Genomic DNA, 23,205 nt, shown 5'->3' on the forward strand with positions numbered 1-23,205 from the left:
GACCTCCACTGAAAATGAACGTTTCCATTGCTAATGTCTATTTCCTGTGGACCTGACCCAAAACAGAGTTTACAAAACACAGCACATAAACTCAGTTTTAGTTTTGAACAAATTCAAAGTTTTTGAGTGGTGAAAATGTAGCAGCCTGATTCAACAAATCTAAGATAGGATGCCTTTCCTCACACTCCCTCCGATAAACTATAACTACAATAACATTTCATCTAAATTTGTTCAGTACTTTGATTTATTACATACTACCTATAAGGCTAATGACATTCCCATCTGACTCATCTGTACTTTGTGTTTAGTGTTAATTAGCAAATGTTAGCATGCTGACGTGCCAAACTAAGATGGTGAACATGGTAAACATACCTGCTTAACATCAGCATGTTAGCATTATGAGCATTTGCATGCTCATATTAGAATGTAGCCCAAAGCACCAGTGTGTCTACCTAAGCACAGCCTTACAGAGCTGATAGTCACTGTAGACTTACTTATGCCTAAAATATTTTTTTGTGTTTTCAGTCTAAAGCAAAAAATGTATGTCTTTTCGGTTCAGTAAGGGGGATTTTAGTCAATGTTTTCCAAAAAAAAAAAACACAGTTCAGTGACTCTGTATACAAAATACACAAGACAACAAATTGTGATTTGGGGAAAACCCCAACTATATCTCACTGTCTTAGACTGAAATAACAATGGTTTTTACATGGGATCGAAACAAAAAAAAAGCCTGTATCACATAAAAACAAAAGCTTGAAAGCCATCAGTCAGTCTGGCACCTTATTAGGATGAAACATTGAAACTAGTGCCTGTAATTTGATCAGGTCTCTGACTGATAATTATTGGATGGTGAAAAGGGACTACAACTTCCTAACTGTCCAGGCTCATTACGCAACACTTAGTTTACCCAGTTACTGCCAGTGTAGGGCTTATCCTTAATTACACTCACACACACACACACACACACACACACACTGGGATTCACAATTAAGCTGAATCAGGATGCAGGATGGTTGAAGAGAAGGTCTGCTAACTAGACAGTGCATGAAAAGAGGAAAAGAGACAAGCTGGAACATGAACTTGTCCTGTGTCAACAGCAGGGTCCACAAGCCCCTGTCTTTTCCTCTGTTTGTCCACCACTCACAGACAAAGAGAGACATATTGACACACTCAGGCGTATTATTTTTCTTTTTTCAATTACCTACATTAAAAGTTAACCGCTGAACTTAACTGCTCTCCTTCTGAAAAAGAGTTTAGCTAATAAAGAATACTGTGCTTTGATCCAAGTCTCATCATTCTGGTTTGCCTAAGTGACCACATTTGCAAGGATGTGCGGTTCTTCTTCTCTCATTCTCTGTTGTGCATTTATTCTTAGAGTAAAACAGGAAGTTTCAACCAGCATGTATGGTTAGAGACACAACTGACAACTGTGAGCTCTATGAAAGTTTACAAAAGTTGCAGTACAGCGGAAAACGTTTCCTCTCAAAACAGTATTTTTATATATAGATATATATATATTCTTACAAATGAGTAATGAGGAGATGTTAACAAAGATGTCATTAAGTTCATTTTTTGTACTGTCACTGTCATGTATTGTTTGTCAAAAAACAGCAGGCAAAAATGACAAAATGAGGTGGAGAACAAGCGTCAGAGGATATAAATTTGCTCTTGCAGGAATTGCGTTTGGTGATGTCAGCCAGTGGAAAAACATGTCTCTGCTTTAAATCAGACACGATACTGGTCTCAAGATGAAGCTTTGAAAAGCTCAGAGGTAAAACTTTAATGACTCCCACCCTTCAGTGTTTCCAGCATCCTGTTGTTTTCCTTTCTCTGTAATGAGCACAGCCAATCACCAATCTAGATTCCTCCCACCTTTGAGAACTTGATAACAAGGATGTCTGGTCAGTGATGCAGCAAATCATATCTCTCCTTACTTCTGTGACAACAACACTGTAGTGACTTTTTTGTGTGATTTAGCTAACTCTTAATAATGGATGGCTTTTCTGTCAGCCTCTTGGCCTTAAGAATCTCCATTTCTTGCGTGGGACTTGTGGGTAATTCATTTCTCATCCTGTCCATTATTCTGAACAAGCTCTCCCGAGTGAAGTCTTTTGAGATGTTTATCCTGGGACTGGCTACAGCCAACATGGGGGAAATTATCATCGTGAACTTGTATGATATTATCATCCTTGAGACTTCCTCCACCACAACAGGCACTTGGCAGTGTCGCTCGCTCAAGTTCCTGACTGTGTTTGGTGAAATTACCAGCATCCTTTTCACCGTCCTCATCAGCCTCTTCCGCTACCAGAAGCTGAAAGACGCCGATAAGAGGGTCAACCTCCCAATCTGCCTGGACAGCATCAGGTCAGCCTGGATGGTGAGTGGGGTTTGTGTGATGCTCTCCTCGCTACTAAGTCTCCCCATTTTTGTCATGAATCTGCAAGGCCCTGTGGAAAATGTCACAAGAAACAGAAAAGGCTGCCCTCCAGACTTCTTTCAGTGTAGTAATAATTACTGTCCCATTATCAACCGCTTCTACAAATACCTGTTCATCCTGGCGTGCAACCTGCTGCCTCTGATCATCGTCACAGCCACCAGCTGCCTCATCATCATGGTGCTGCTGAGCCAGAGGAAGACGGTGACACCAGTGGTGAGCGTGAGTGGGACGAGTCCGTCCAGCAGGAAGAGTAAACGACCAAAGCTTCAGCGAAGCACCATAGCTATACTGGCCGCCATGGGGTTGTTCCAGGTAGACTGGACCCTCTACGTGATCTTCCAGCTGACTTTCAACGCCTCTGACTTTCCTTTTTGGGCTGAAATGGAGTTCTTTATCGCAACTTCCTATACATCCATCAGTCCATATGTGTACGGGATAGGAAATAATCTGTTCTCTCTCAAGAACCTTATAAAGAGGTAATTAAGAGCTTTTCTTCAGGCCAGACTTGTCAGTTTTTTTAACAGAAATTTGTAATGGTGTCTTGTTTTTAGTCATGAAATATTAAGCAGAAACAAATCAAAGGTTTTATAATTACTTATTACTTTATAATTCTGTGTTAGTTCAAGGGAGCAGTGGTTAACATTTTAAACTACAGTTTTTTTTAAAATAAGGTCATCTTTATTTCTTCAGTAAACAGATTACAGCTTTGTGTTACAACTTTATGTCTTTATTTACATAAAATATGAAATGAAAAAGCTCTATGGTTAAAAATTTTGTTTTTGCAAATTCAAGAGTAGTTTTCAGTACCAGAGTTTTACATTTATATAGATCTATACAGTACCAGTCAAAAGTTTGGACACACTTTTGACTGGTACTGTATATATTTTAAATCAGCCATAAAGTAAATGCCTCGTTTGAGTGACAGAAGCATCAGAGTACTGTCATGACCTGAAAAACAAAATGTTTTCATGTCTATAGAGTCTCTCTTACAGCCTTTCAGTAGGAGGAGGGCAAGTGAATCTCATGTGGTGCAGTGTACCCTAAAATAAACACTAAAGACATAACAAGTCCCTGCTTCGCTCTGATAAATGCAGACTCACATGTTGCTGTAGTTTTCTAATGTAATTCTACACATTACAGCTGTATTTGTAAATGAACATGACACCATTGTGCATAAACCAACAAGACCCGTGTTTACAGCTCAGTGAGCTGAGTGAAGAGGCAGTTCTGTTCCTCACTGTTTCTTTCATTTGTGGGTAAGATTTGAAGCTACATGCATAGCTGTGCTACTCAACACTGAATTAAGATCAGCTATTAACACTGACCCACATCCGTGCGAGCTTTGTATGCTGACATGTCATGCACTGAGACCCTCGACCCGACTGCTACTGTGAGTTTAGGAGAAAGTTTAATATTGATTCTGTTTTGACATGAGTCAAGGAGAGCATAAAGCTTGTGGCTAGGCTTTGTCACATCACTGAAAAGACTCACCGGCTCCTGCTGAAAGTGAAAACTATTACACATAGGTCACAAATTAGTCATAGTGACCTACTGAGTCTGTCTGTGACACATTTAGTTAGGTTCATTTAGATCTGGATGTTAGCGGGTTGATATTAAAGCTGGGGTTATCTTTGCCTCTGAAATTGTTAGTTATAAAAATATCTACACTGAATGTGTGAACTTTACACTACTCTGCAAACGGCCTGTTTTGCTTCTGTCATGACAAAATTACACTACATACCAAATCTCTGATAAAGTGTGGACACTGGCTTCATGTGACTCTGGGTCATTACTTGTCTGTCTTGACATCTTAATTTAGGTCTTCTTGACAAAATATAGATCACTGTTAAACAACATATCATGTCCACTGTCTACATTCAAAAGCAGTTCCTTATTAACACTGACTTTAAAACAGTGATGATGGATTAGATATTATGCCTGTTCGTGGTAATTTTAAACATGGTTTGACAGTTGTGACAGAACACACAATGGCCACACAAAGTCTGGGCACTAGTCATTGTCTGCGCTGCCACTGCTGATTTTACTTTGGTGACATCACACTTTGGTAGCTGTCAGTACATACTGTATTGTTTGTTATGTAAGTATAAAGCAACGAAGACAGACTCAGGAAAGGAGTTCTTGCACTGGCATCTTTATTAGAGATACTTAAAGCTGTTTGCACAACCTACAGCTTAAGAATTAAGTTGATGTGAATAATCCAGAATTTATTTATTATTGGTTAAATGGTAAAAAAAAAAAAAATGTTTTTAGCTTTTGTTTTTATGCCAGTATGCCTATCATGAAAAATAATTAATATTACATTTGATTTTTAATTTTTCACAGAAATAATGATGTGGTATATTTTTAATCAATCATCCCTGCCTTGGTGTTCCAGCTATGTGTGTGTGCACAACTGCAACCTCCCGAGTACCAATTAAAATACAATATTTGAATGAATTGTACAGTGAATACGCACGTTTGAAGCATTGTAATTCATCTGTTCATCTGGCACGTGTACTATTACTGGGAAAACTGAAAAGGTTCCTGTGGATTTTAAAGCCACATTCAGATGATTTTATGGGTGACTTTGAACTTTGTTGTGTTGTTTTGTGCAGATGAATTGCGCAGTGTCTTAATATCAATCGTGTTAACTGCAGGCAAAAGTCTTTTCCTCACTGCTAAATATACACATTTCGTATATAATTTGTCAAAGCCGAGTAACTGCACCGGTTTGGTTAATTTAGCAGTTTAAGCCTCACAGCCTGATGTGCTGTCCATCACGAGCAGGCTGCAGCGCATCACCACGACATCTCCACGTGGAACACAGGCGATGGGAAGGTTCATGCGGGCTGTTTTCCCACTTCCTCGTCCCGGTTAGACCACGCCTTGTTGACTTAATAACATATTACTTTTGATACTGTAGTGATTTCATCTTTTCATTTGTATAAACTGGATTATAAATCCACACCGAGGCATAACCTTTAAAGAAAACACGTCTGTTGGTTTGTTTGTTTGTTTTAACGCCACAAGCGATAAATACAAACGCCATACTGAAGCGGTATTTTAGCGTTAAATCCATGTCCACAATTATACCAATCAGTCGTTACAGATGCGTCATCGCCACATTTATTCATTGGTTTATTTACTGAATACTTGGATCACAGAGCCATGGGCTGTAACCCAACCCCCCTCCCCCAGCCACAGACACAGAACTGTGGTGGACGTGAAAGCCATCTTCCTTCCACTGCAATTGTTAAAAATAAATAAAATAAAATCTCAGGAAAATTAGACATACACACGTACATGCATGCATTCCAACCGTGAACTGCAGCCAGGATGTTCTGATTTGTTTGGTTTTGAAATGTAACACATTTTGCAAATGTAGACACAATTCTAGGATTGATGTCCTGGAAAACGCATAGATAATGTTTTAAAACATCCTAAGAGGTCATTCATTTAGTTGAGTCCAGCTGATCTCTACATATACCACAAATTTAAAATAAAGGCTGTACTTCGCTTAAGATTTTGTTTTTGTGGGTTAATAATTCACAGAGCAGGCATTAGATTAGCCTTTATGTATGATATCTAGTATTAAGCAAATCCCTGTGTACATTAGATGAAGGCTAGGCCACATTTAGGTTGAACAAGGCTTCCTGAGTCTGTATTTTCCTTTTGTTAAAGACTAAACCTAAAGACTTGGGCCTCAAAACCTTTAAATAGGGAACTGCAACACGGTAAATACCCACTACCCAACAATCGCCACGATCCAACTTCCTGTGCAACAAAATTTGTGGAAACCCATACATGGCGATAGAATAACTTTAATTATCAGTAGCTATTTAATTAAATCGTTATACAGCAGAGATTTTATTTGGCCAAATACTTTTTTTAGTTGCAACCTCTCGACGCCATCTTTATCAGAGGAACAATTGTCACCGCAGTTTGCGGCGTGTCTTTGTAGAAAAGGTAAATAAGAAGTTGGTGGTGTAGACTGTACAGGTCAGTGTTGCCATGGTCTCAGGGGAGTTTTGATAAGGACACCGGGGCAGGTTATTCCGTGATACAAAGGTAACTTTTCTTTCAGCGGTGTGTCTTGATCATGTTTTTTTTTTTCTCAGGCCATTGACACCCTGATGAAAAAAAAACTGGCCGGTTAAATCCTCAGGAGCGAGCTTGCGCATTGGCTACTGGAGCTCAACCGCCATGGCGAACGTGTTACGTCACCGTCGAAAGCACGGATGTGTGTGTGTGTGTGTGTGAGAGAGAGAGAGAGAGAGGGAGGGGGGCAGAGAGGAGTGTGTGTGAGTGAGTGAGTGTGTGTGTGCTCCTCCACAGAGGGTGAGAATGGAAATGTGATCGAAAAGGTAAAAGAAGTAACGGAAATACAAAGGAAGGAAGAGAAAGTCTCGGGTCCTCGCTGTCGGCGCAGGAATCACACACCAGAAACATTTTTCGCGCAAACTTGCTGAGAGTTGTCCTTACCGGCGCGCGGACTGAGAGCTCGAGGTGGGAACAAGCGAGAAAAAAAAAAATCTCCCGCTTCCCTCGCGCTGGCGGCCCGGGAATCACGCGCCATTGAAGGGGGGTGATATTGTGCATGCGCTTTGGCTCCACTGCGTGCACGCTCGGGTCGGTCGATGCGAGCACAGTGGCGTGGCTTTCGGCCTCCATTTGCCAGTTTGTGTTTATGTTCGAGGGATTCAACGAGGCCCCTTTCAGCGGCGACGACGACGACGTGCAACAGTTGGAGGTTTACCGTGAACAATATTATCACGTCGCTCCGGTGGGCCACGAGGGATTCAACCGACGCTGAAAGGTGAGGCGTTAGTGAAACCTGCAACTTTTCCAACTTGGTGAGTGGTGGAGCGGGCGGCCTTCCTCTCTGCGGTGTGTGAGGAAGAAAGCTGTTGTCAAACTACTTCATTTCACAGCGTGGCTTCATATTTAACGAGGAAAAACAGTTGCAGGGAGCCTAGTTGGGAGTTTACGTTGTGAACACGCCGGTGATAATTCATTGGAGGCACTCGTTCGGCCGATTAACACCTTTAGAGCACGGCATCTGTGTGTTGGTGTGACTGTGTGATTAGTAAATTGTCCAGGGGGGGCAGGACAACACGAAAACAGGTTACCTTTTTAGCTTGTCCTCTGTCGTCGACGGAGGTGAATTCATTTGGGCTGTGATGATGGAAACGATGTGCGGTGTGTGTGTGTGTGTGTGTTTTCAGTGTGTCATCCGCACTTAAAACACAGGCCTGTCCGAGCGTTTCAGCCATGTCTTCAGCTGGCTGATATCAGGCAGGCTATTGGTCAGTCACACCAAGGTGGTCCCGCAGCCCACTTCACGAAGGCAAAGTCCACTTTTCTCAGACTGCCAAGATAAATTGTTAAACAGAGAAATACTGTGCGTTTGTTAATATGAGTCCTGTCAGTCAGATGCGTTTTAACGTTTATTCTGAGGGGTGCTAACTTAAGGCGGTGGGGGGCGTTGTGCCCCCCCACTATTTTTTTTCTCCAGGGGCTCAGCATCGGTAGATTTCGGCTCTAGACCAGAATTAATTGAACATTTTATGGGTTTTTTTTTTAATACTGTACTATTGAAGATAAGGGTATGCAACATCATCACAACAAATGATCCTACTCTTAGTATGATGCCACAGTATGATGGGTCTAATTAAAAAAAAGTCCTTGCATAAGCTCAGTAACAAAGGGGGTCTTGTATACCAGGTGAGATATATTTTACAAATACATGTTTTGCACATCAATACACGTTATGCACATGTCACCATCAGCGTTTCAAAGCAGCACATATGGTCTAGAGTTGTAAATAAATGCTCATTCTGAATTACTGGCTAATTTAGTTTACAGGAGGGTGTGGTCTGTCCTGAAATTGCTCTGCAATGGTTTGATTCTTATTGAAATTCCTGTTGAATACAAAGAGCTGTTCTATGAATCATGCAGATCAGATATCCTGAAATGTGGTCCAGGTGCTCTTTGGCTTACAGAACATTCACTCAGCCAGCAACCTGAGAAACCAATGGTTGGATGCACTTTAATTTTGTATGATCCAAAAACAATACTTTGGTGCTGACTTTAGTCATCTCATTTCTAAAGTTGATTTCACAGAGAATATGGTTGCACCTTAAATTAAGTATTTCCTGGAACTGAATTTGTAGCACCAAATGCTGTATCACTGCTGATGCTACAACTAGCTCTAAATTAGCCTGTAGCTTTTTGAAGTGTTTTCCATTATTCACAGAATGTGTTGTAGCTACGTAACTTGTAAAAATGGTCACTTGAATGATAAACTACCAAAAAAAGAGCAAATACATTTTTAAAAAATATGTGGTGTGAGTAATGTATGTAATGTGAGTTCATGGCAAAATATTTCAGAAAACAGTGTCATCACAGTTGTATAGTTTTTGAGTTTTTTAGAGTAGAGCTGCACATTTTGGGTTGTAGTGATTGCTGAATATCTCTAATTGTTTACATTTCTAGATTGATCTTTTGTGGCTCCTCTGTGTTTTCAGCCGGTGTTTGCTCTGCTTGAATGAGCTGTAATTGCTTCTGTCAACTTTTGTCACTTTTTTTTTTTAACTTAGATGTGTATGTTCTCTTTCTGATTAGATTAAAATCTCTATAATATATGTTGAACCTTTTGAACATTGCTGTACTGTATAAATAACATTAGTATTATAATTATTGTATCATTCTCTGTTAGGTATCAAATGAGGTGGAACGACGACAGCCGCTGGTGATGCCGGCTACAGACTCTGAACTCGCATCCATGGAGGTCCCTCATGCTGTGGAGGATGAGAAGGGGAGCTTGACTAACGTCCCCTCCTCAGCTCCTCCTACTACCATCCCTGCTTCAATGCCTCCTTTTCCTGCTGCTGTGACTAATTTCACTGGTGAGACAGTGATTGAGAACAGAGCAGTCTCTATGGCAAGTAATGACTGCAGCTCGGCTCTCTCTTCACCAGCGGAAGCTAGCCCAGCTAAGCCTGTTGTAGCATCACCTACTATGTTTGAAGGGACTGCTGAAACAAGCCCAGCTACCTCACATATAACATCAGCGTCAGACTCGTTAAAATGCACAGGGACAAGTCTTGTCAACGTTTCAGAATCACAACCGTTGTCGTCCGTGTTGCCATCTACCACGTTTGGCAGTCCAGACCTGGGAAATGACATTTCTGCTGTGCTGACCTTCAAAGGTGTCACTGTCACTCTGGAGAATAACAGTGTGTGGAGGCAGTTCCACAGCTGTGGAACTGAGATGATTCTCACTAAACAGGGGCGCCGCATGTTCCCTTACTGCCGATATCGCCTGGCTGGCCTAGTTCCTGAGCGCAAGTACAGTCTGGTCCTGTCCATAGTTCCATCTGACCAGTACAAGTACCGCTGGAACAGATCCAAATGGGAGGTCAACGGACCAGCCGAACACCAGACCCAGGGTCTGGTCCGGGCCTTTTCCCACCATTACTCGCCGTGCAAAGGCTCGGAGTGGATGGGTGGCTTGGTGTCTTTCTATAAACTGAAACTGACCAATAATTCCCAAGACCAGGACGGACATATGATCCTACTCTCCATGCATCGGTACATTCCCAGGCTACATGTGATACCTGTCCCAGATGGGGTCGTAACCACATCTGACCAGCCTGTGGTTATGGGGGCTGAAAGCATGACCTTTACTTTTCCACAAACTGAATTTATGGCTGTGACGACTTATCAGAACTTTCGGATCACGCAGCTGAAGATTAATCACAACCCGTTTGCAAAAGGCTTTAGGGAGGACGGGAACAACTCCCGCCTAAACAGGGTCACAACAGAGGCTCAGCCTGCAGTGAAGACAGACACCCAGTCGCCTGTTTTAAAACAAAATGAGAGCAAAGAAGAGGCTGTAGATCTGAGGTAAGTTTTCACATTTGATTTGCTTACTTGGCAACACATTGATAGGTGTGTCAAGTTGCTATGTGAGACATTTAGAAATATTTTAAATACTTAAATTTGATGACCTTCTGTTATTATCAGCAGAGAAATATATGTTAGTTATGCATGTATCTGTTATAACTTTGAAGTGTTATGTTCGTGTCGAAAATGTTTGCTCATTCACTGCTTTCAACTAATTATAACTTCTGTGATAAGTGAGCAAATCATACATCCCTAAACATCATCACAGTAACCTAAACTTTCGTTTGATTGAAAATAGTCATTATTGAAAAATAAATAATGAGAATACATTCTGACAGAATGTGGACAAAATGGCACGTGTTCCACTGACTCAGCTGAAACTAAGGGCTGTGTGTACCCAATACAATATTCATATAACCAAAAATATTTATTGCAAGGCTGTTGTATTGGATTGCATCACATTGTGAGGTGTTTTATTGCTGTCGTAGAACCCAAATGAGACTTAGAGATGAGACCAGGTGTAGGACTAGGAGGCACGTGTATTAGATTTAAGCATGTGATGCAATGAGAAGTTCATGGACACAAGCAGGATAGTGGGTGTCAATTAAACTGCTGGAATTAGCTTCTCTTTCTATGTGTTCAAGTGTCCATAGACAATATTCCTTTTTATGTGTCTTACAGCACGAAGAACCACACCGTCCCTGCTTCTCTCTCAAATGCAGAAGACATTATACTGGTCCTGAAGCCCATAATGTCTCCACCTGCCACAAAGAAAGAACTCTATGTCCCCTGTTTAAGAGGCAAGCATGCCCTTGGTGAGCTTGTTCTTGTCCAAAAACGTCCACTCGTGGAACCTAAGGAAGAAAATCACACCGTCAGTTTAGCCCCTAAGTTGCAGGAAGGCTTCAAAGAAATGCCTAAAGCAGTACCCATAACTCCTACGGCCTCAATGTCTATGCCGACATCATTACCCAGGAACCGCAAGAGAAGGAAGAGGATGAAGAGACGTTGGGCAAATTCCCACAGAAGATTTTGGAAAACCGCTGCCCCTCCCACAGTAGTCCACAGCCCATCGCTGACTGTCTCTTTGCAACCAGAGCTGGATGATGTAGAGGGCTTGCTGTTTGTGTCATTCACCTCAAAGGTAAAACACCACAAACTACTGCAAATGCTGAATGCTCTCTAAAGATCAACATATCTCCAAAGGGTTGATTTTCATGTCAGGGGGTGGTACCTCCTCTGGTGACACCAGGGCTCCATCTCTTGTCAAATAAGCAAATTTTCACTGAAGCTGCACAGATTACTGAAATGGTATTTGAAGTTTTATACCAGAATGGCTTTGAATGCGCTGTGGTAACATTTCTATAAAGTGTTGAGGCTTTACGTTCTTGTGTGTTGCAGGAAGCTCTTGACGTTCATGTCAGGAACAAGCCAGCCAATAGCCCAGCATCAGTATCTCCAGGTTCCCTGACGACTCAGAAGCAACTGAAGCAAACAGGTAATTATTGTGTATTGTAATTATTTTGGATGCTTGGATGTTAGGAAAATCTTAAACTTAACCTGTATTATTCTGTTGTAACCTAGCTTTATTTTACACACCTGATAATGACGCAAATCCCAGGTTTGTGATCCTTTGTAAACACTTGTGGGGCGTTTCAGCTGAGGTGATGCCAGAGACTGATGAGGAGAAGATAGCCCGCTCGGAGGCTGTCCTGCTGCAGGACCTCAGACTTCTCAAGCACAGACAGGTCATCCATCCTGTGCTGCAGGCAGGTCAGTTCAGACAAACACATAAACATCCCAGTGGTTAAGTGGGTTATACCAAGTAATAAAATGTGATTATGTTCTTTCTTTGTCTCCTTTTTGTCCTTTTTTTAGTGGGCTTGAAGTTGAGCTCTGTAGACGCCACTAAGTCCATTGACCTGCAGTATCTGGGGGTTCATCTGCCACTGCCTCCAGCCAACCTGCCAGAACAAGGCAATGCCACGGCTCTGTCTCTTGGCGGTAAGCCCGACTGATCTTTGACAGTTTGTGCATGCATGATTGAAGGTATCTTCTTGCACACATCGTTTGTAATCACAACAGTGTTGTCATAATAAAAAAAGAATTAGCTATAAACCTGAAGATTTAACTTGGAGTTTATTGTGTCAGATAGTCTGACCATCTGGGGAGATGTGATTGAGTAATGTTAAGGAAATGCAGTCTAAAGCCTTATTGTCTTTGGGCGTAGTGGTCAAAAGAGTTCACCCATAACTACCCCTAACTGCAGGGTCATTGCTCAGAAGCTGACCTCCATGAACGGGAGGTGCACAAGGATATAGGTGATTTAAACAATTTAAAATACACCCTGTCTTTGAGTGTATTTGTAGAAAGAAATCTGGTGTTTGGCAGTATGTGTTTTGCCATGAAATCAGGACTTGTACTTGTATTTATTTTAACATTTATTTACACATTTATATAACATGCTTAATTTATACTTTCTGTCACTGTAGAATTACCTCTGTCCCAGCTTCTCTTTTTTTTCTGACAGCATGCATGTATGATTTCAAGATGTGCCACATGTTCCTGGTTTTAGTATATGACTTAGCAATGGGCTTGAAATGGGCTGCTTGTGTACCAAACACATGGGCCAGAAATTACCATCAAACAGGCCAGAGTGGTCTGGCACCTGGCACACCTCCGCCTCCTTTTTGTGTTTTTCTTTGGATGTTGGAAATAAAGAAACATTGATCAAAGGTCTGTAGTTGTAAAGCAGAAAGGCCTCCACAGTAATGATGTCCTCATCCTTATGGCCATACTTATAATCAAACATAAACATAAACATAATCAAGTATCCACAATGTTATTAACTCCAGGTTATAACAATTTTCCCTTCTAATAAATACATGAAAAACACAGACAACAAGATGTGTTTACTAGTGGTCCTTATCTTGTTGCCCAGTTGTTACCATTAAGCAATGCGGCACAATTTCTGCATTTTCAAGATTTTCACTGCTATCAGTGAACACAGTGTATTCTTGAAGGAATGTAGATTTCTCTTCAACAACAAGAATCAATTGGCGATCCAATTCTGTGAAATCTCCATCTCTGCCGTAGCACTTAAACCAGTATTGTGAAGCATTGAACATTGTGCTGTGTCCTTTATCTGAAGGCTAACACGTTATTTTTCCTTCACAGATAAGGGATTACCCTTCATCTCCAGGACAGGGAAGACAAGCGACATGACAAAAATAAAAGGATGGAAAAACAAGTTCATAAAAAGCAAAGAAACGTCTCCTTCTAACTGTGATGGTGAGGTTTGCGCCTCTTCTTGTTGTATCTGCAGTGTCCCTTTTATCGTGCAGTGGGATTAGTATAGTCATTGTAATTACCAAAAGATTAACTGAACTGAAACCAGTTGAATATATTTGTGTCTGATCCGTTATTCCCCATTGATAAATTAAAGTCTTTTTATTATTCCACTCCAAAAGGATTACAGAAGAACCTATCTGCCTTCTGCAGCAACATGTTGGATGAGTACTTGGAAAGCGAAGCTCAGCAAATCAGTGAGCGGGCTGCTGCCTTCTCCACAAACCCAGAGGGCTCAGTGGCCTATCAGCTGCCCGCTAAAAGCTCCAGCTACGTGAAGACCCTGGACAGCGTACTCAAGCATCGAAACGCTGCTTCCAAATTCCCAGTGGGGGCCAATAGACCTTGTCCCCTTTCCCACAAACCCCTCCTCTACTCGGCCCTGACATCACCGGCTCCTCCCCTGGCCAGCCCTGCAACCCCTGTTCAAGCAGAGGCTCAGTCCATGCAGCAGTCAGCATCTTCACTTACGCGGCCGGGAGCTTCATGGACAATTGATGCAAATGGTGCTTTGGGGTCTAGTTACAATAGTGCTGTTTCACAGAGGTAAGCGAGGACATAATTGTAATTTGTCCTAATTTTTAGATTCTCAACTTTTTGAACTTATTTCTTAGGGTTTTTTCAGTTTTCTGTATTTAATTCTTTCCCTTAAAAAGTCAAAGTAATGAACAAGTAAGACCTTTATATATTTCTTGGTAATCACACAGAGGTGCAATAGAAATAGCAAGAGTAAAGGAAAATTCACTCCCACATTGCTACTTAAAACATTATTTTACACATTTTGTTATGGATGGCTAATTTTGACATGTCTTTATTCCTGTAATGGCCATTTGCAGTTTCACAGCTTTTACCAGATGTGATGCTGGTTTTGCAGGTTGTATGTAGTCATTTCCAGAGGCCCAGTGTGTAATTTTTTGGAAATTATAACCCCTGAGCTAATGTCTCGCTTGGCCACTTGTGTCATAATTTTATGTGGAGTTTATGGCAGTGATGGCAGGACAGTTTGAGGAGACTTACACGTTACACATTTTAAGAGCCCAATCTTTCTGAAGTAGCACATGCCTTTTTATAATATGAATATTTTTTTCATGTAAACTGCACCTCCCAAACCCTTCTTCAACTTGTCATAGTCTTATAACCCCCTTGTTTTTGCACTTGGCCCCACCCCACACATCAGTCCAAAACACAAAATTGATGGATAACATGAGCCTTGTGGTTATGAAGAAATACGCAACACAAACAGTTTTTTGGTTAAATAAAAATAAATACACTAATAAATAAGAATCCGATTTCTTCCACTCTCTCTCTCTCTTTCTCTCTCGCTTCAGATCATCTACTCACCACCCAGGGGTCAACCCGAGACCAGCAATGAGCTTTGGGCAGAACCAAGGGACGGCACACAAACCTTCAGGCCTCTATAAGTTCCAGTGCAAACTGTTTCAGATGGAGACTGGAGCCCTGAACCAGGGTCTGAACAGAACACAGCTGACCCCAGACAGACTGTCTGTGGCTCTGTCTGTAATCCTGACAAAAGAGGTATGCAACATACTGTGCACCCTGTGTGGCAGGGTGTGGTCATCATGTACAGTGTCATTTGATATTGATGAAATTATTGATCTAAATTTTTGTTGTCATTTTTTTCATAATGAGAAGACTTTGAAAGTTATTCATGTTTTTATAATGTAAAATGTAAATAGATGTGTAAGAGGTGTTGCCCGTCCTGTTCTTTCCTTTTCATCAGATGCAGCCCAAGCATATCTCGAAGGTGTTACAGTATCCTAACTATAAAGCTAGTACACCTGAATGTGGCCAGGAGTTCTGCAGACTGGGCTGTGTGTGTTCCAGTCTCCATCATGTGAACAGAGGTCCTCTCCACTGCCGGCGGCCTGAATGCATGTTTGGCTGTGCCTGCTTCAAACGTAAGATCACAAAGCAGATTTCCGTGGGAGAGAGTGAACAACAAGGCCAACCTTTGTACTGTAAGATCATTTTTTTAATCATTTATGTATGTTGTTCTTTTTATTCTGACTGCTTTATCAGCTTAAACAATGATGTTTTCAAAATATGTGATTGTAAATTGATTTTAACTTTGACAGGGGCTACATTTTAAATACCATTTTAAGCGTTTGGATCTCTGCCCTTTTTGTTCTTTTAGCTTCTTTTTCCTGTTTAGTTTGGTCACAACCCTCAGTAACTCAGAAGTGTTAATGAGATGCTTTTGTCCCTCACCAGCCATGACTAATACAGAACATGCGGTCCAGCCTCGCCCGGGCTCCCATGCAAAAAAACTGTGGAACTACAACATTCATGATGTGGATCCAGAGCCGCTCTCGGTCCCCAAAATTCCTCAGTGTTTTGTCCCGCCGAAGGCCCTAAAACACAACAGCGTGCCACGTCCAACGCCACCGGTAAAATAATAGTATTGGATTTATAATTGAGACTTTTCCAAATATTAGTTATAGAAATTTTTGATTTATTCCTTACACTCTTAAATAAAAGTAAATATTGGAAATTATTTAGTAGAGTATAAGATATTAGAGCAGTAGGTTTCATGATTTTTTTGTGTATGTGTATAATGTTGCGCTAATCCTCTTTTTTTCTGCCTTTTGTCCCCTAAAATGTAAAACTTTATTGGTACTTTCAGATACGAGAGGAGGACAAGGATCCAGTGTATAGATACTTGGAGAGCATGATGACATGTGCACGTGTTAGAGAGTTCAACAGCAAGCCTCCTCCTGAAGTTACCATAGAGCCAAAGATCCTTGAGCTGCAGAAGACGACCACTGACAACCTGCCGAGACACTACCACGGTACTATAAAGACTCTTAATAAAGCAGGTAAGGAAATTATCAAGGTGCTATTGTTACGCAGTGTAATCTTGTTTGTGCTGTTAAACCAGCTACTGGAAATTAGGTTTCTTAAGTCCTTATTTTGTAGCTGTTGCTTTTGTGGTTTCCTGCTCTCTGAAAATGTTTTGCCTTTGTGTTGGCTGGATTCACCTGACTGTATGATGTCAAAGGTATTGGTTGTCATATAAAACCATATTTCCTCATGTCACCTCAGCAGAGAAGACCTGTCAGGAATCCACAGCCAGTGAAACAGAAGCAAGGAAGCAAATTCAGATCCAGTCAGCATGTCAGTGGGACAAGGACCACAAAATGGTCCTGGAAGCTTTATGTCAACGCATGAATCAGAATAGGCTGTCTCAGCGTTTCTCCATTGGACCCTACCGCATCTGCCCAGTTGCCAAGATCTTCATGCAGAAGCCAAGCGGCTCCATCGTCACCTACAGGGTAGGTCTCTGAAGAAAACGCCAGGAGTTGTCCTGGCTATACTACTAGTTAGGATGTTTTTTCACTTGAACTTTCTGGCTTACTGCCTTTAGCTATTTAAATACAAAAAACAACTGATCCAAAATAGACCAGCTTCTGAATGTTATAAGCTCTCAGTGATTGTTTTTAAATTGTGTTTGTCCTTTTTTTCATTACTTTGAATTCTAAAAAATAAAATCCACATTCTTCTAGGTACGCATCAGTAAACCATCAAAAGCCAGTGATGACGAGGACGAAGAATTCGATGACAGCGATGAGGAAAATCTTGCCAATGAAAGCCTTGATGAAGGCATCAACACAGAGGAGGAGGAAGATGGTCAAACTGAACAGTCAGAGATGCAGTTTGGAGTCACACCCTTCCTGGGTGGAGTTTTACCTGCCGGCAGACTGAGAGCCAGGACCAAACCTGTTGGTTGCCAAGCATATGGACTAATACAGGTGAGGCTCAGGGAAATGCCATTTATCTGTAACACCTTTAAAATGGTTTTACAAGGAGTGATGTAATGTTTGGGGCAAAGGTTTTTAGTAGGAAATGTAAACTTTTACATAATCACATTATAACTACACATTTATTCCTTTACAGGTAAATGGCAAATCCTACAATCAGGCCAGACTGTTGCTGGGGAACATGGGATCTCTGCATCCAGCTAACCGCCTCGCAGCTTATGTCACAGGCCGACTGCACACTCCCGTCGACGTTTCTCGTAAAGACGCTCAGAAACCAGACCCTACGAAGAAAAACAACACTCCGGGTACTCTGCACACAAAAGCTGCAGGCACAGTAGTCCCTTCAATTATCACTGCAAGGAGAACCACGGTTTCGAAGACACCACCAGGTAAGATTGTCTCTGTTCTTGGACCGTAGCGCAAGCACTTAGTTTTAAACTGATTGCCTCTCAGAGGAGGGAAAAGTAATCAAGTAGAGGACACACGCACACACCTGTATCTACTGCAGGATATTGAAATCATCTGAGGAAATAAGACAACCACCACCTAAATGTGCTGCTTATAAATCAAGTTTCTGTCACTAAGCAGATGTCGCAGATAAAATTAAAATTGTGAATTTTGTCAACACGAACTTCCATCTTTATGTTTTTTTTTCCATTTTATACTTATATATCAGTCACTGGTATAAACACAAAGACAGAGAAATCACCATTAAGTTAAACATTGCTAATAGCTCTAATTCACAATAGTAGAAAATCAAAGGAAACACATTCTTTAGATGACTAACAGTGTAATCATCAAGCAGGACAGTTACTTATTTTTCTCACCACCCTGCCCTGCATTGTTTTGTTATTTCAGTTCAATTCCAGCCCGACTCTCAGAGAAAAGGATCCATCACCTTGCCGCAGCGTTCACAAAACTCCTCCACCATTAGCTCCATCCAGTCATTTGTCTCGAGCCAGCGCAGCTCGGTCAGTCCCTTCCAGAGCAGCTCCACGTCCTCGCCTGTCTCTCTCACCGTCTCCCCCTCACTGAAAACCCCCAGCTTCCTGGGACAGAGCGGGACCTATTCATTCCGGATCTTCCCTCCAGCCAACCAGAGCACCAGAAACCAGAAGCTACCAGGAGTTACCTTACCAGGGGGCTTCACCCTCATTCAGCTCCCAAAGCACGGAGCTGATAGAGCTACGCAACAATCAGAAACTGTAAACACTACAAAAATGGCCAGTATGGATAAAGCCCCACCACAAGCAGCTGTTCTGGATGCAAATTTGCCAGGTTTGGACACTCTTAATGAAGGTAAAGACCAATCAAGCAGCAGATCGGTGGAGCCTGGCTCCTCACCTGAGCTAACGTGTGACGAGAAGATGCCTTCAGATGAGAGTGATGAAGCCAATGGCAAGCAGGTGGAGCCAAACCTGGATATCACTTCAGAAGGCTTAAGCTCCGACTCCTCAGACTACTGTGGGGCGGGTGACGAAGATGTAAGGAGGAATCTTTTTTTTTTTTTTCTTTGTTTGTTTGTTATTTGAACTGAAATATAGCTTTGAATATAAAACGTGAATTATATTCCATAAACAAAAAATTAACTTTCTGTGATTGTTGTAATTGTAGTCATTGTTACAGCTTCAAAAAAAAATAGCATTCTAAAATGTTGTTGTCTTCAGGAGGAGTCAGTGGACGTTGAGACTGTAGAGGAAGTAAAACAAGAAATGGCCATCGCAAAAATGAAGGAAGCCATTATGAAGGCATTACGGGAGTCACGGTAATACATGTGTGAATGTGTGTGCTAGTTAATGAAAGGATGTATAAAGTTTGAAGTATTAAATTTTGAATTTGGCTCTGAAGCTTTATGCGTGTTGCAATCTTTTACCTACCTTCAGTGATTCCAGTGATGATTTTGGATCAGCGAGGGAACTCAACATCCAGGTACGGCATTTTTATACTCACAGCCTCATAATTCATTATTTTGTGCCAGTAAAAGTGGAAAGATTTGTTGGTTATATGTTAAACAACCTGTGTTTTAAAGTAAAGGACAGTGTTGGGTGCGGCATGTGTTGCTTATCTTCTCCACTGTCTCTCCATCCCAGGACACTGAACACAATGAATCTAAGGACAAGAGGCGAAAGAACCACACAGTGCTAGAAAGGCAAAGGCGCTCTGAACAGCGGGACCTCTTCGACAAACTCCAGACTGTCCTTCACAGTGACCCCAGGGCCCCCAGGCTCCGTCTCCTCTCACTGGTCAGTTCCACACCATGCTCAGACAGTTTCATTTATTTCAATTATGGTGGGTAACAAACTGCTCCAAACCCTTTTCTTGCTAGGAAAAACATGAAGGAAAAAACATTTTATCTAAGCCGCATATCCCTACTGGTATCCACATGAAAATATTTGCAGTGCTGTAAGCTGCTTTACAACCAAAACCAGAACACCAGAGAGCCACAAATTGGCCTCTGCAGTCAATATAATAGAGAGGGTAGGTACTCTGAGGTGCCGGAATAATGTGGTTTTAAAAGAAACATAAAATATTCATGACTAAAGAAGGAACAATCAAATTTAAAGCTTAGAAAAACATTGTTTGGTCTTATTTATTAAGACTTCAACAAATCTCAGGTGATCTGCTTTATCAGGAGTGTGTAGGTGTGGTCTGATCAGATGTGATTGGCAGTGGTCCAGCAACACCAGCAGAAAACTTTGCCTTTGATTCAGATATTGCAAAATCACGGTTGGTTCACACACATACGTGACATCGCCTGTTCCCAATGAGTCCCTCACACTTCAAACCAGTAAGAAGAGCACAGACAAAACATAAAACACACAAAAAAAAAATCTGTGCGTGGCTGCCCACAAACACACATGCACTTCGTTGCCAATAAACTGTTTGCCCACTTCAGTGTTCATACCTGATGAACACTGATGAGGTAATCCATTCACAACTCTGTGTCTTTCTTTGATGGGGTTTTTCTCTGTTTGCAGGCTCTAAAGGAAATCCAGAACCTGGTTCAGACCTCCAAATGTCTGGAGGAGGAGAAGAAGAGCCTGACTCAGATGCAGTCTGTCTATTTGAAGGAGCTTTCGCTTTTGTCTGGTACGTACGGTGTCCTTTTGCTTCGCGTCGAGATGTTGAATCGAGTAAATAAAATGCAGCCACTTGTTTCTGGATGAACAGAATAAGTGATGTGTGTGCACGTTGTGTATGTAGCTGATTTGTTTCGTGCAAAATGTCGCCTTTTTAGGGAAGTCAGAGGTGCAGATTAAACACAAGCTGAGAGACATCTTCAAGAGGCAGAAAATGAGAGAGAAGACAATGAACTGGAGGCCTTTCTTTTCCCACCTGCTCGAGTCCAAAGCTGCTCTCGTGCAACTCACCACTCCCCAGTCCAAGTCTGAGAACCAGCAGGAGGCACCTGGAACCTCATCCACATCCCCATTGCCTAATGCCCAAAGCTCCACTGCTTGCGCTCCACAGCCCTTTGCTCTTCCTCTGTTTCGCTCTAAGACTGGCAGAATCATACTTCCCTCATCTCTCAGACCAAGTAAGTTGTTACATTACACAAGGCATCCTGTTTACATCCTGTGTCCTATTCTTTCAATTAAATGTGTTATGATGATGCTATTAAATATGTATTGTTTTTATCTTCTCACAGCCGGTCAAGGCTTCTATACACTCATGCTTGTGAAAGCCAATCAGAAGGAAGAGGGTAAGGTTAGTATTTCAGCTAATTTGCAGAATAACCAGGCGAAGGGATTCTCTGCACCTGCCCACCCTTCAGGCACAGAACACAGGAAGGTTTTGGAGGAGGACAAAACTGCGTCTTCAGATTCTGATCCAAAGCCCCCGGCTGAGCATGCTCTCCTTAACAAATCAATCCATGTGCCTTCAGGGACTGTGAAAGCTGAGGAGAACAGCCAGGAGGGGGGCACAGTGGGGGGTTTGAACAAAACACTGGAAGCTGTGCATCATAGACGTAGTTCTGTCAAGGGAGAGACCGACCCTAACCCACCTGTAGTCCACCATCGCAGGGGCAGGCTTCGGAAGAACCCTGCCCCCCCTGTTGGTGAAAAGGAAAAACTTACTGTGGTAGAAGAGACCAAGAAAAGTCTTAGTGAAAGTGAAATATCTGTTGTGATTGAAAAGGAACAAGCTAAGGTCACCCCAGGAATGGTCAGTGATGTAGCAGATAACCCTGTACCGGTGAAAAGAGGCAGAGGAAGGCCTCCGAAGAAGAAGAAGAAGTTAGCACACCTGTGGAGTCCAGTTGCACGAGGAGGAAGTAGCCCATCTAAATCCAACGAGGACAGCCCTGTCAGAATGTCTCTCCGTTTTAAAAGCCCTGACATTAAACCCAAGGCGAGCCCTGCAGCACCCACCTCGGTTGGAGGTATAAATGCATCACGGCCATTAACGCGAGGTGCTTTAGGTAAGGACTTCCCCAGTGCCAAGAAACGCTCCTGGATCGATATAGAAAAGGAACTGGAACCAGAGCCGGAATTTGAATAGTTCTCTTATCTTCCTGTAGCTACAGAAAACCAATGCACAAGGTCATTTAACCTCAGTTAGTCTCACACTGAAACCTCAAACCTCTCTGAGGCAGCTCCCTCTGTCCTAGCATCGTCCACCCAGTCTTACTTATTCAGAGGAGCTTCTTTCTCCTGCTTCTCTGTTTGTTAGTTAGTGTGAACGAGTTGCATAGGTCATTGAACGCCTCACCAAATGTGCCTGTGTGTAAATCCAAAGGACCAGAGACACCGTTAACACTTGATGCTGCTCTTTTCTCTATATGTTCTCAGTGGACTTCTTTCATACTATAGAGACAGGCTGTTTTCTGGTATAAAGAATATAAGAGAAAGCATTAAGTTACCTGCTGAATGTATGAATGAAATTAATGGTAACTCCCGCAATAATCTTTTGATGTTCTCTAAGGTACAGTTCCTCTATGAATGTCACCTACACGTTTATTTCTCATCAAAAACATATTAAGATTTATTCAAATGATGCTTTTGTTGAAGTCATTTATTACTAATCTATCTTATGCAAATGATAATAAGACTGTACAGGTTACATAAATTCAATATGGTAAGCCTTACAGTGTAATTTAAATATCTGTATCCTTAATAGGATCAGGCAATAACACTGCATCATTAACTGTGTGAAATGTAAATGTTAACATACGTCTTTTCCGTTTTTCCTAAGACCTGGGTTGATGCATATTTCCTCTTTAGATTTGTTTTTGTCACTAACTCGGTGAAAATCATCTGTAGTAGCACTTTATTCATTTTTTCATCATATAAATATCTGGTTTGTATAGTAGCAGTAATGGATCTGTATTTTGGGGAGTTAGTTCATTAATATGCATAAGCCTGATGTGTCACGAGCAATCAAGATAAAAGCTATTAGCCATGGACTGTATCTATAAAAAAAATATAGCTGTAAATATTGTATTTCTTTTTTAATTGCAGTATATTTTTCCCATGGATGATTTTTGAAACACTGGTTGTCCTGTTACTTCTGTTAAGTTGAAAATGTGAAAAATCACGTGGCCTTTAAAATCAATAAAATGTATATGCATTTATCATGGCACACTGTTCCTCTACAACAACAACAGTTACCTTGAAGAGAATTTATATAAAGATTTAAAAGATAATTTTTAAAAATCCAAATTTGTTTTGACACAGCTGGTCTCTTGTTTACTTCAGTTTACACTTGATATGCATTTGACACTAATCTGAT

General features: G+C 41.5%; 2 protein-coding genes across 5 annotated transcripts; both read left to right on the plus strand.

Annotated features, from left to right (window-relative positions):
* Positions 1–1,990: 1,990 nt before the first annotated feature.
* On the plus strand, positions 1,991–2,917 carry LOC121199737. The gene has a single exon (XM_041064652.1). It carries the CDS (start codon positions 1,991–1,993, stop codon positions 2,915–2,917), a length of 927 nt encoding a protein of 308 aa, XP_040920586.1.
* A 3,836-nt stretch (positions 2,918–6,753) lies between these two features.
* magl (MAX dimerization protein MGA-like) lies at positions 6,754–23,088 on the plus strand. Of its 4 annotated transcripts, none has more exons than XM_041064920.1 (22): positions 6,754–7,253; positions 9,156–10,345; positions 11,027–11,489; positions 11,747–11,843; positions 12,005–12,118; positions 12,224–12,349; positions 13,523–13,636; positions 13,816–14,239; positions 15,022–15,229; positions 15,435–15,672; positions 15,926–16,101; positions 16,338–16,530; positions 16,757–16,986; positions 17,218–17,463; positions 17,609–17,861; positions 18,331–18,956; positions 19,140–19,237; positions 19,356–19,401; positions 19,563–19,715; positions 20,451–20,562; positions 20,711–21,010; positions 21,122–23,088. In XM_041064920.1, the coding sequence occupies exons 2-22, from the start codon at positions 9,192–9,194 to the stop codon at positions 21,973–21,975; spliced, it is 6,225 nt and encodes a 2,074-aa protein (XP_040920854.1). In that variant the 5' UTR covers positions 6,754–7,253; positions 9,156–9,191; the 3' UTR covers positions 21,976–23,088. The 4 variants fall into 4 exon arrangements, with proteins under 4 accessions (XP_040920854.1, XP_040920857.1, XP_040920858.1 ...); XM_041064923.1 differs by having other exon boundaries at positions 16,760–16,986; XM_041064924.1 differs by having other exon boundaries at positions 15,435–15,612.
* The last annotated feature ends 117 nt before the right edge of the window (positions 23,089–23,205 follow it).

Source organism: Toxotes jaculatrix, chromosome 19 (genome assembly GCF_017976425.1).
Source record: "Toxotes jaculatrix isolate fToxJac2 chromosome 19, fToxJac2.pri, whole genome shotgun sequence".
In the NCBI taxonomy this organism is placed as follows: Eukaryota; Metazoa; Chordata; class Actinopteri; family Toxotidae; genus Toxotes; species Toxotes jaculatrix.